The sequence below is a fragment of the Perissodus microlepis genome, chromosome 23 (genome assembly GCF_051167445.1).
Source record: "Perissodus microlepis isolate ML-2025 ecotype Zambia chromosome 23, ASM5116744v1, whole genome shotgun sequence".
Lineage (NCBI taxonomy): Eukaryota > Metazoa > Chordata > Actinopteri > Cichliformes > Cichlidae > Perissodus > Perissodus microlepis.
In genome coordinates, this window is record NC_140482.1 from 33,325,022 (window position 1) to 33,335,805 (window position 10,784).

At 48.1% G+C, this 10,784-nt stretch overlaps 1 protein-coding gene across 3 annotated transcripts; it reads left to right on the forward strand.

Annotated features, from left to right (window-relative positions):
- The first annotated feature begins 77 nt into the window (after positions 1 to 77).
- med16 (mediator complex subunit 16) lies at positions 78 to 9,965 on the forward strand. Of its 3 annotated transcripts, none has more exons than XM_084922442.1 (16): positions 78 to 437; positions 1,564 to 1,730; positions 1,829 to 1,936; positions 2,145 to 2,314; positions 2,434 to 2,715; positions 2,796 to 2,945; positions 3,070 to 3,175; positions 3,339 to 3,476; positions 3,934 to 4,148; positions 4,477 to 4,683; positions 6,707 to 6,917; positions 6,987 to 7,120; positions 7,314 to 7,506; positions 8,737 to 8,953; positions 9,465 to 9,548; positions 9,619 to 9,965. In XM_084922442.1, the coding sequence occupies exons 2-16, from the start codon at positions 1,610 to 1,612 to the stop codon at positions 9,743 to 9,745; spliced, it is 2,463 nt and encodes an 820-aa protein (XP_084778568.1). In that variant the 5' UTR covers positions 78 to 437; positions 1,564 to 1,609; the 3' UTR covers positions 9,746 to 9,965. The 3 variants fall into 3 exon arrangements, with proteins under 3 accessions (XP_084778568.1, XP_084778566.1, XP_084778567.1); XM_084922440.1 differs by having other exon boundaries at positions 79 to 437; positions 1,564 to 1,748; XM_084922441.1 differs by lacking the exon at positions 78 to 437 and adding an exon at positions 454 to 1,457 and having other exon boundaries at positions 1,564 to 1,748.
- Positions 9,966 to 10,784: the final 819 nt, after the last annotated feature.

Genomic DNA, 10,784 nt, shown 5'->3' on the forward strand with positions numbered 1-10,784 from the left:
CGCTCAGGGAAGAATGTTACCGGGGATAGAGGAGGGTGTCCGCGGCGCCCGTCAGATAAACAGCCGGTTCGTCGCACAGGGCCGATATCAAACTGATCACAGAGGTTATATCAGTCATCTCACAGACAAACACGTTTATATGACACGTGGCTTAAACGTCTCGCCGTGACGCTGTTTGAGTAGAGCTTCGAGGTGCCGTCAGTGTTTTATAGTCAGGCAGCTGTAGAGGCAGCCACGGGGTCCCCACGTCCTTTTAACAGAGAGCGGTTTGTTTTTAACAGCAGCAAGCAAAAAGCGCTGAGTTTAACTCAAGTCTGGTGTTTCAATGTTTTGGTGTTTTAATTACTTTAAGTTAATATTAAACAGCCTTAAAAACAGGAAAAGGAAAACGGCTAATTTTCATTCTCATCTGCGTGACAGAAGCGGAAAACCTTCAGGTGAGCTAACGCTAGAGGCTAGTGCGGCTGCTCATTCACTGTTGTGACTGAGTACTTTGAGTACTGTGACTATGGTGTTATTTGGCACGGCCTGGGTGAACAGTTTGATGTTCAATTTGAAAAAGAAGCAGCTGAACTGCTTTAAGTTTGTAAAGACGTTTCGTGCAACAGGCTTCTTCAGTTCTACAAATTAAGGTGGAGGGTCCCAGGTGTTTAATCCCCATTAGAGGTGATCCTGGGTCATTTACCCACTAGTGATCACGTGAGTCAACACCAGAACCAAGGTATGAAAGAAGGTGGAGCTCATTACCATCAGTGGGGTTTAATGGTGAAACCACTGTGAGATGTTGCCCCAGCCCATCGTGTGACCTGTTGAGGACACCTGAGCCAAGGTGTGAATCTGGGTGGAAATAGTCGGTTTTGTAAACCCCACCCTCTGTTCAAAGATGTTCGTTCACAGTGGACATAGATGCTTCTTTCACTAACCATCACTCTTCTCTGTCCGAAATGTGAACATTGGCATCCTCAAAAGAGTGACCTTTGACTTTTAGATGCAGATGTACAGCTGAGTCCCTCTTCTGTGTACAGGCTTGAGCTTTCCTTGCAGCACGGCACTGCACAGCATACACTGTTGTTTAGTTTGTGTTTGGGATGAAACAGTTTGTGTCTGAGTGTGTGGCTGGGTCTGAAGTACACTGGGATGCTTCTATGATAAACCTGCTACATACGGGATTACAGTGTTGTTCCCCTTTGTCCTTCTTATTCTCCCTAGTTGGTGTCTGACCTTCTTTTCTGTGCATCTTTGTTGATTTGATGAAAGTCCAGTGTGGACAACCACATGTTTTAAGAGCTTTCTTCTTTGCATGTGTGTTCCTTTTCTTTCTTTTGTCCTTCTACTTGTGCTTTGCTTTTTCACTTATCTGTAGTGCTGTCCCCTTTGAAAGTTTTACTTTCCACTACTTCAGGTAAAGGTGGCACTGGAGAGCCCGTGGCTCATGCATCTGTCTGACACATGTAGTGGTAAGGCAGAGGTCTGATCACTCATGTTCATCTCTGCTCTATCCACACAAACAGGTCAGTAATCGGTGTTTAAGTGATTAGAGCAGCTGACTGGTCTGTTTTTTAGGTGACACATCCACCTGGGATCTAGATTCTTCTTCTGTGGTGGAATCATGGAACTGGCCTATGTGTGTGAGTGGGAGAAGCGTCCGAAGAGCACGCATTGCCCTTCCATCCCGCTGGTCTGCTCCTGGTCCTGCAGGAACCTCGTGGCCTTCACCACAGACCTGAAGAGTGAGGACGACGACAAGAGTACACAAACGCACACGCACACACACACACAGACAGGTGAACACACAAACACACGCTGAACTTGATGTTCTGTTTTCCAGATGTGAGTCACATGATCCATATCATCGACACTGAGCACCCCTGGGATGTTTTCTCCATCAACTCTGGACACACTGAGGTCATTTCCTGTCTGGAGTGGGACCAATCAGGTGAGACTTCAGTTAAATGTTTTGGAGAGGAGCTCAGCTGATTGATTGACTGTTATTGGTCTGGAATCTGATTGGCTATAAGCTGTTCAGACTGTGCCAGCAGGAGAAGCTGCTGTTCTCCTGCTTTATGTAAGTACATGCTGCAGTGTCACGTTCTGCTGAGAGAGACAGGAAGTGACGTGTGTATGTGTGTTTGCGCGTGCTGCAGGCTCACGGCTGCTGTCTGCAGACGGCGACGGGCAGATCAAATGCTGGTCGATGTCAGATCACCTGGTGAATAGCTGGGAGAGCGTCCTGTCGAGCTCGCTAGACGGAGACCCCATCATCGCTCTCAGCTGGCTGCACAATGGTGTCAAGCTGGCACTGCACGTGGAGATGGTAATAGCTGCCCACACATGTGCACACACCTGCTGGCTCGTTGCAGTGATAGCTCTGTGTCTTAACACTCACTGAGACCAGTTGAGTAAGCCCTGCCTCCTCTTCTCCTCTTGCTTCAGTCTGGCTCCACAAACTTCGGGGAGAAGTTCTCACGGGTGAAATTTTCACCGTCCCTAACGCTGTTTGGCGGTAAGCCGATGGAGGGCTGGCTGGCGGTGACGGTGAGTGGTTTGGTGACTGTGTCGCTGCTGAAGCCAGGCGGCGCTCTGCTGACGGCGAGCGAGAGCCTGTGCCGGCTGAGAGGGCGCGTGGCGTTGGCCGATATCGCCTTCACCGGAGGAGGGAACATTGTGGTGGCTGCCACAGATGGCAGCAGCTCCTCGCCTGTGCAGTTCTACAAGGTAAGGACGAAAGATGCTGGCGTTACCAAGGGGCTCTCACCTCTTATGCTAACCTGACATTTTACCTTTGTTTTTTTCAGGTGGTGGTCAGTGTGGTGAGTGAGAAATGTCGCATTGACACTGAGCTGCTGCCCTCACTTTTCCTGCGCTGCACCACCGACCCGCTGAGGAGGGAGAAGTACCCCGCTGTCACCCACCTCAAGTTCCTGACCCGGGAGAACTCTGAGCAAGTAAGACCAGTGTGACCAGTCAAATCGCTAATCGTGTGCACAGTCAGATCAATAAGACAAGTGTGACCATTAAACCCGAGACCACCGGGACCTTCAGAACTCAGAGAAAGTGTGTGCTTTACAGGTTCTGCTGTGTGCGTCCAATCAGAATGGCAGCATCGTGGAGTGCTGGTCTCTGAGGAAGGAGGGACTTCCTGTTAATAATATCTTCCAGCACTGTTCGCCTGTGGGTAAGAAAACCCAGCACCAGGCAGGAAGTAATGTAACAGCCAGCTAATGGTTGGCATAGTAACAAGAGGCTTTAAGAATCAGAGTGTGTGTGTGTGTGTGTTCATGACCACTGACCTTTTGTATTTAATGCCCTGACTTTCTTTATTTGACCTCTTCTGACAGTGGGAGAGAAGCAGCCGACCATCCTAAAATGGCGGATCCTGACGACCACCAGCGACCTGGAGCGTGTGTCGGCTGTCGCTCTGCCCAAGCTTCCCATCTCCATCTCCAACACTGAACTGAAGTTCTGCCCCGGACTCGGTGAGCCTCAGAGCTGGAAATGGCTGGTTGTTCTTCAGGGAGGTGTACACGCGTGCTGCGAAGCACCTTCATCAAGCTCAGAGTTTCTGTGGTCGGGGTGATCGTTCTCGTGTTGATTTGAAAAAATGGCGGTAGAAGAAGAAATGTGTAGGAGGAAATCAGAGTACTAAACGGGCCAATCACAGTCATTGTGGGCATGGCATGTCTGTTACGGCATAGTGTTTGCTCACAGCACTGGTGGGAGGAGCCTCAGACATTGACCTCATTGTAATGTCACTGTGTTTCGTTTACCTGGTGAACTTTATTTTGGGCCATTACCAAATCTTAAACCGCGATGCTTGTTCTGGACCGTCAGGTCTGACACCCTGCTGACCCCTGAAGTTAAAGGTTGATCTGGCTTCCTTTAAAGATGGTGGCAGGACTTTGTTGTAACCATCTCATGTCATTGTGGTTTCAGGTCTGGCTCTGGCGTTTCATGATGGCAGCATCCAGATCCTGCACCGCCTCTCCCTCCACACCATGGGCGTGTTCTACGGCGCCTCCTCGGCACAGCGCCCTGGAGATGAGTCGGCCATCAAGCGCCAGAGAACCGCCGGCCCCACCGTCCACTTCAAGGCCCTGCAGTTCTCCTGGACCTCATTGGCTCTGGCTGGAGTTGACAACCACGGCAAGGTGAGGACACACAGCTGGGTTCTGGTTCAGCCCAGATCAATAATACGCCACACGTTAACAATCAGAGATCAGATCGATCGGTTTCTTATCAATCGATTAATTTAGCAGAGAAACTGTTTCCTCTGGAATCCTGACATCTCCGTAACCTACATGACTTCTGTGTGAAGTAACTCAATCGGGTTGATGAGAAATGTGAGATAAGAAATTTGAAAGCAAAACAACCAAATAAGGTCTCCAGAGAGTGAGCCGAGGACGAGTCGATGGACATCTGGACAGTTGCCGCTTTGAATCATTCTGAAATCTGTTTGTTTGTTTGTTCTCTCGTCAGCTCCACATGCTGCGTGTGTCGCCCTCTATGGGCCAGGTGCTGGAGATGAACACGACGCTGCGTCACCTGCTGTTCCTGCTGGAGTACTGCATGGTGACGGGTTACGACTGGTGGGACGTGCTGCTGCATGTGCAGCCCAGCATGGTGCACAACCTGGTGGAGAAGCTGCATGAAGAGTACATGAGGCAGAACCAGGCGCTGCAGCAGGTCAGCAAAGCATGCTGGGAGAAAACCACAAGGCCAGGTCTTAAAGTGATGACATATTAACCCTGCGTCTGGGTCCAAACTGCTGTTTATTAAGGCTGTTGTGTTTTTAACATGTTTTATTTCTATTTAATCTCAACAAGACCCTAAAAACAGTCAGTGATCACTGTCGGCTTCTCTCGGTTTTTATTACCACTATTCATTTTAAAGCTCAGTTTTTAAAACCTTACTATGTAACTACAGTCCAGCCCCTGCAGCAGTATGTAAATGATTAACCTCGTATTGTGGATGGATTATCTTAGTTGTTCTCCTGACTGAAGTTTGGTCCGTTTACAGCATCTTTTTTCTGCCATTCGATTGCATTTGTCCCTAACCATTGGGAAGCCGCGGGTTAACTTTTATCAAGTGGAGAAAAAAAGTTAGCATTCATCCTCCAGCTTCACTCTGCTAATTTGTTTATAGTACGCTAACTGTAGCTGTGTAGTTAGCCACTAGGGATGGGTACCGGGCACCGGTTCTGACATAAATGGTAGTAACCAGACCGAAAAGCAGTGCACATTTTGGTGCTTTATTTTGGGGCTTTTCTTTCCTGAGATGTCATACACTTTGGATTCTAGCCAATCATTTTACCTTTCTAAGGATAGTAGGCGGGCCCAGGTACGTACGTTCTTTTAGAGCAGAGCTACAGATTAAAAATGCCCAAGGCGAAGCGGTCAAAAGTCTGGCTGTACTACACAGCAAAAGATGCAAACTCAGCAGCCTGCAACAAGTGCTTTAAGGTGATACTGTGCAAAGGAGGTAACACCTCAAATCTGATGAAACACCTGGCGACGCATAGCGTTTTTTTAAAAGCCGAGAAATGCACCGTATTTGATAGCTTGCTGCAAGACCTCACACCTAGCACATCTACTGCGGGCGTGGTGCCTGTTATCGGACCGGAGTTAGCAACATCCCCCAAAAACCCGAAGAGGAGAGTCCTGGCCCCTAGCCCTGCCAGTGTAGCAGAAATGATGATGGCAGCAGCAGCCGTTCTTCTCTGGGCGAGTAGCTTAATGTTCGTGTGTAATTTACATTGAGTAGGCTAACCACGATATTAAATTAATGCACGTATGGTGAACTAGCAAACACCGTCGTAGTTACATGTGGCTGTCTTCTTGTTTGATGGCAGATACTCCCTTCACCCTGGCCAAACAGGCTAAAATGACCAAAGAAAAAGTGGAAAACAGCTAAACATGAGAGGTTTTTGGACAAAGTTTGTGTTTTTTCCATTGTTTAAGCACTGCTTCCAGCCAAGAGTGATACCATATATGCCCTCTAGCTGCAGAAAAGGCTAACATTGTTATCTTTTTACAAAAAAACAGCTAAACATGAGAGGTTTTTGGACAAAGTTTCTGTTCTCCATTCTTTGAGCACCGTTTAAGCACCGGCACCGTTTCAAAAGTACCGGTTTGGCACCGGTATCGGATAAAACCTAAACAATACCCATCCCTACTAGCCACTATGTAGCACATCATTATATACCAACAAGCCCAACCTCAGTAACCCTACAAACGTCACTGCTGTTTAGTTTTCTGTCTTGCTCTTCATGTTCTGCTTCATGAATCAGGAAGATTCAGTGACTGAACGGGGCTGAAGCTGTTAGCACTCATCAGCTTCACAAAGGCAGAATCACAGTAGCAGGTTTTTATCAGACTACAGGAAGTAGTCCCTGTGGTTAGGACCAGGCAGCACAAAAAAAGTCTTAAATTTGGTCTGGACGAGCAGTGAAACGTTTGTAGATGGAGGAACATGAAGAGGAGGCAATTTGCGCTCACACTCTTTAGAAACCCAACCGTGGGTTTTCTTCCTCTGCACCTAGACAGGGTGCTGTAAGAATGCTTTCAGCATTATTAAATGTCCCAGTAATTATTTACCATTAATTTGAAAATGCAGGACAGGTGAGATGATGAAAGTCAGCAGAACGCAGGAAGGGGTGTTTCTGATGTTTCTGGCTCGAGGACTTCCCCTCTGCCATTCTCTGCTTCAGGTTCTGGCGACACGCATTGTGGCAGTGAAGGCTTCTCTCTGTAAACTCTCCACGGCGACAGCGGCTCGAGCGTGTGACTTCCATGCCAAGCTGCTGCTTATTGCTATCAGCTCCACCCTCAAGTCTCTGCTGAGGCCTCATGTCCTCAACACGCCGGACAAGAGTCCTGGAGACCGACTGACAGAGATCTGCGCCAAAAACACAGACACAGGTGAGACCGCAGGTGGCGGTGGTGACCCATCATGTGTGGGTGGTGGCTGATGGCTCCATGTCTCCTCAGATATCGATAAGGTGATGATCAACCTGAAGACGGAGGAGTTTGTACTGGATGGTCCTCCTCTGCAGTCTCTGCAGCAGCTCATCCAGTGGGTGGGAGACTTCGTCCTGTACCTGCTCGCCAACCTGCCCAACCAGGTAAATGAAGTCAGGTGGCGATGCGCACACCTTATTCCAGGTTAGGAGGAGTGACTCGGAACCATTCCAATGAAACAGAAGTTGTAATCAGATGTAGATCAATCAGTTCGTCTCCAGGAAGCAGAACTCAGTAGAACTCATCATGTTTGGCTGATGACCTCTGACCCCGGGTTTATGTATGCTGCTCTCATAGGGCTCTATGGTCCGGCCCGGGTTTGGCTTCATGCGGGACGGGGCATCTCTGGGGATGCTGAGGGAGATGCTGGTGATGATCCGGATCTGGGGTCTGCTGAAGCCCGGCTGTCTGCCCACCTTCACTGCCACGTCGGACAACCAGGACAGCATGCTGCTGCTGTTCAGGCTGCTCACCAAGCTGTGGCTCTGCTGTAAGCAACACACTCCGGGTCAGGACTGGGCCACTTTATCTGACCTCAGGTCCTCTCACGTTCAGTCAAAGGTTATCAGCTTTAATCTGAGGTTTCGGGTTAGTCTTCCCTCAATCATGGTTGTTTAAAGTGAATCAGGTCAAAGGTGTGCAGGTGATTGAAACGTGAGTGAAACAGGAAGTCCTCGACTGCAAACACCATGCAGTTCCATCAGCAGTTTTGAGGAGAATGAAGCATCCAGCAAAGAGGAAAACATCTAATCATCCATGTGTAGTGTAGAGAGAACTGGATGAAAGCCTCCATCAGCCTCAGAGCAGATCAGACTAGAATGGCACGGGCCCTCACTCACCGCCACGTGCAAATTGTTCTTAATTAATTTACTGTTTGTTTTTGTTGGGTTCTTTTCACATGGAAATAAACAGATCTGACCAATCGGATCAATGCATTTGGCAACAGGTGTTCTGTAGGTAAAACTGACAGTAAGATGGAAACTGTAAATAATCCTGAGCTCAGACTCACAGCTAGCTGCTGCTACAGGTCAGTTGTCACTCTGGAAGGATTCCTCAGATCGCTCCACTGATTCCTGAAATATGAAATCCTCCCTGCTGCTCCTGAGACTTGGATGAACATCTGGACCATACAAGTGAGAGGAGGAGAGAAATAAAAATGCCTACCTTGTGGGAAATAAAAAAAAAAAAAAAAAAAAAAAGGGGGTCAACACTTCCAACCTGCTCCATAAAGCTGAAAGTAGCTTAGCCTATTTTATAAGTTTATAGATTTATGACTGCATTGATCCATTATTATTAATAATAATGATAATAATAAAAATGGATTGCATTTATATAGCGCTTTTCGGGGCCCTCAAAGCGCTGTACAATTCCACTATTCATTCACTCTCACATTCATGCACTGGTGGAGGCAAGCTACAGTTGTAGCCACAGCTGCCCTGGGTTTAAATTTATTAAACAGTTTAAATCTCCCCCAGGATCAATTTCTGTGATTTCAAATCTTGAATCAACAAGATTTTCTCTATGAACTTATCATCCCAGTTTGAGGCATGACCAGAACCACAGACGTGTGCTCTTTGTCACCATCAACTTCACCTGAGCCCTGAAAACAATTATCCTGCTGAGCTCAGCACGAGAGAAGCTTGAACTCAGGTCAAAGAGAGGCTGAAGCAGTTTTCAGCTGTCACCACTACTAAACAGTTTCCCATTTTCTGTCACTCAGCACGGGATGATGGCGCCCCCCAGGACCCCGACGACAGTCTGATCGACGAATGCTGCCTGCTGCCGAGCCAGCTGCTGGTGCCCAGCATGGACTGGCTGCCCGTCAATGACGGTGTGATGGTGAAGCTCCAGGGCAAGCACCCACTCAGGCTGCAGTTTGGCAAGGCCTCGTCCCTGCCCAGCAACGCCCCGCCCACACCTCTGGAGGTGTTCAACAGGTAATGCACACCTGAGCCTGCAGCTTTCCATAACTGCCGTTTCCCTTAGAATCTACTCGGGTCGGCTCGGTTTTTACGATTTTCCATTAGGTGGTAGTACCTGCTACTAGGTACTAATTTAGTACCCACTGGCCAGGGTTCCAAGCGATCTCAGGTGTCAGCAGCCTGCATGCCACCAATTGGCTAGTCAGTGGCGTCACTCGATGAGTCATGAGAGCGTCTCCTTCATGAAAATCAATACCGCCGTTTTTGAAACCCGGCAATGAGGAACACGGCTGCACAAAGAACAACGCCACAGACCTAGCAGCAGATACACCATTGCCTCCACGTCTTCCTCTGTTTGTGTCACATGCGAATGATGTCACAGGACTTTCAGCCGAGTTCCTAGAACAACCCCACACACATTATTTGGTACTGGATTCTAATGGAAAACAAACAAAACCAGGTTGAGTCGAGAAGGTACCAGTGACTGTGCTGACGGTAACTTGTGTGTTTCTGTGTGTGCTCGCAGGACTCCTGGCTCCCAGAGGATGGATAACCTGCGTTGTGTTCACATGGGCGTCTGTCCCACCGAGGAGAGCAAAGCCTGCACCAGGTGAGTCCGTGGGAAGCGATGTCACATGTTCCACTTTCATAATGACATCACTAAGCTCCGCCTCTTTCAGGTGCGGCTGCGTGACGATGCTCCGTTCGCCCAACAAGACAAACGCCATGAAGCAATGGGAGCAGCGCTGGATTAAGAACTGTCTGTGTGGCGGTCTGTGGAGGAGGATCCCGCCCACGTTCACCTGAAGTGGTGACACTTCATCACCTGTTGTTGTGGAGCTTATTCACATCCCAAACCTATTGACCAATCAGGTTCCTGAAAATGGTCTTTAATATCCAGCTCAGAACCGGCTTCATGAGACCAGTTTCTGTGTGAGGCACAGGGACTGAATCCAGTTCCGATTGATCGTTGGAGCTGCACTTTGTACATAAACAGCATTTTTCTAATAAAGCCAACCAAACTGAACGAGGTGTTTCTGTTTTTGTGTCCGAACACCTGAGAGCGCTGGTTCATCCATGTCACATCACGCTGATGGAACAAATGGGTCATCGGGTGTTTCCATGGGAACAGAAGTGATGCTGCAGGAAGTGTCAGGTGGGTTCATCGTGTACACAATGTCTTTAAGGGAGAAATTACTTTACAGACACCTGTGATCACGGTTTCTCTCAGCTGATCATAACCACCTGTCAGGTGACGCACTGAGCACCTGCGTCTGCCCATCACTCTGCTTGGTAGAGGTGCATCAACCAGAGAGAGATTCTTTCAGTCACGTTTTTTTATCCAGCTCATTTCCAGCTGCAGGTAAAAATAGGAGAATACAGTTTAAAGTCTCTCTCTCACTCAACTCTCTCTCTCACACACACAGTGAAAGGTAATGCAAACATGTAGTCACCACTCTGAGGACTCAAAGTTCAGTTTTCACATCATGACAGCAGATCTGAAACAGCACCCCCCTGTGGTGGACCTGCTCCTCTGTTTAGGTTGAACCTGGAGCACAGACAACCGCCTTTTCCTGAGTACAAAACTACATATTTAGTAATGGTTTAATTCTGTGTGTGTGATCACATATAATGATGAAGAGAAGCCTGTCGGTAAAAATTCTTATCTCTCTTCCATCCACATGGATATTTGTAAGAAAATGTTCTCTGTTCAGGTCACAGTGTCTGAATTCAGGATTTAATATTAATAAACTGGAAATGATTGTGAATGAGCTAAAGAACACCAGCCTTCAGAAGAACGTTCAGCCAGTAACACCTGCTGCAGGTGAGCTTCAGCCCTCCCAGT

Coding starts and splice junctions, on each gene's coding strand:
- med16 (XM_084922440.1), top strand. CDS start 1,610: ATGGAACTGGCCTATGTGTGTGAGTGGGAGAAGCGTCCGAAGAGCACG. Junction 2,315..2,433: donor TGGCACTGCACGTGGAGATG/GTAATAGCTGCC, acceptor CTCTTGCTTCAG/TCTGGCTCCACAAACTTCGG. Junction 2,716..2,795: donor CGCCTGTGCAGTTCTACAAG/GTAAGGACGAAA, acceptor TGTTTTTTTCAG/GTGGTGGTCAGTGTGGTGAG.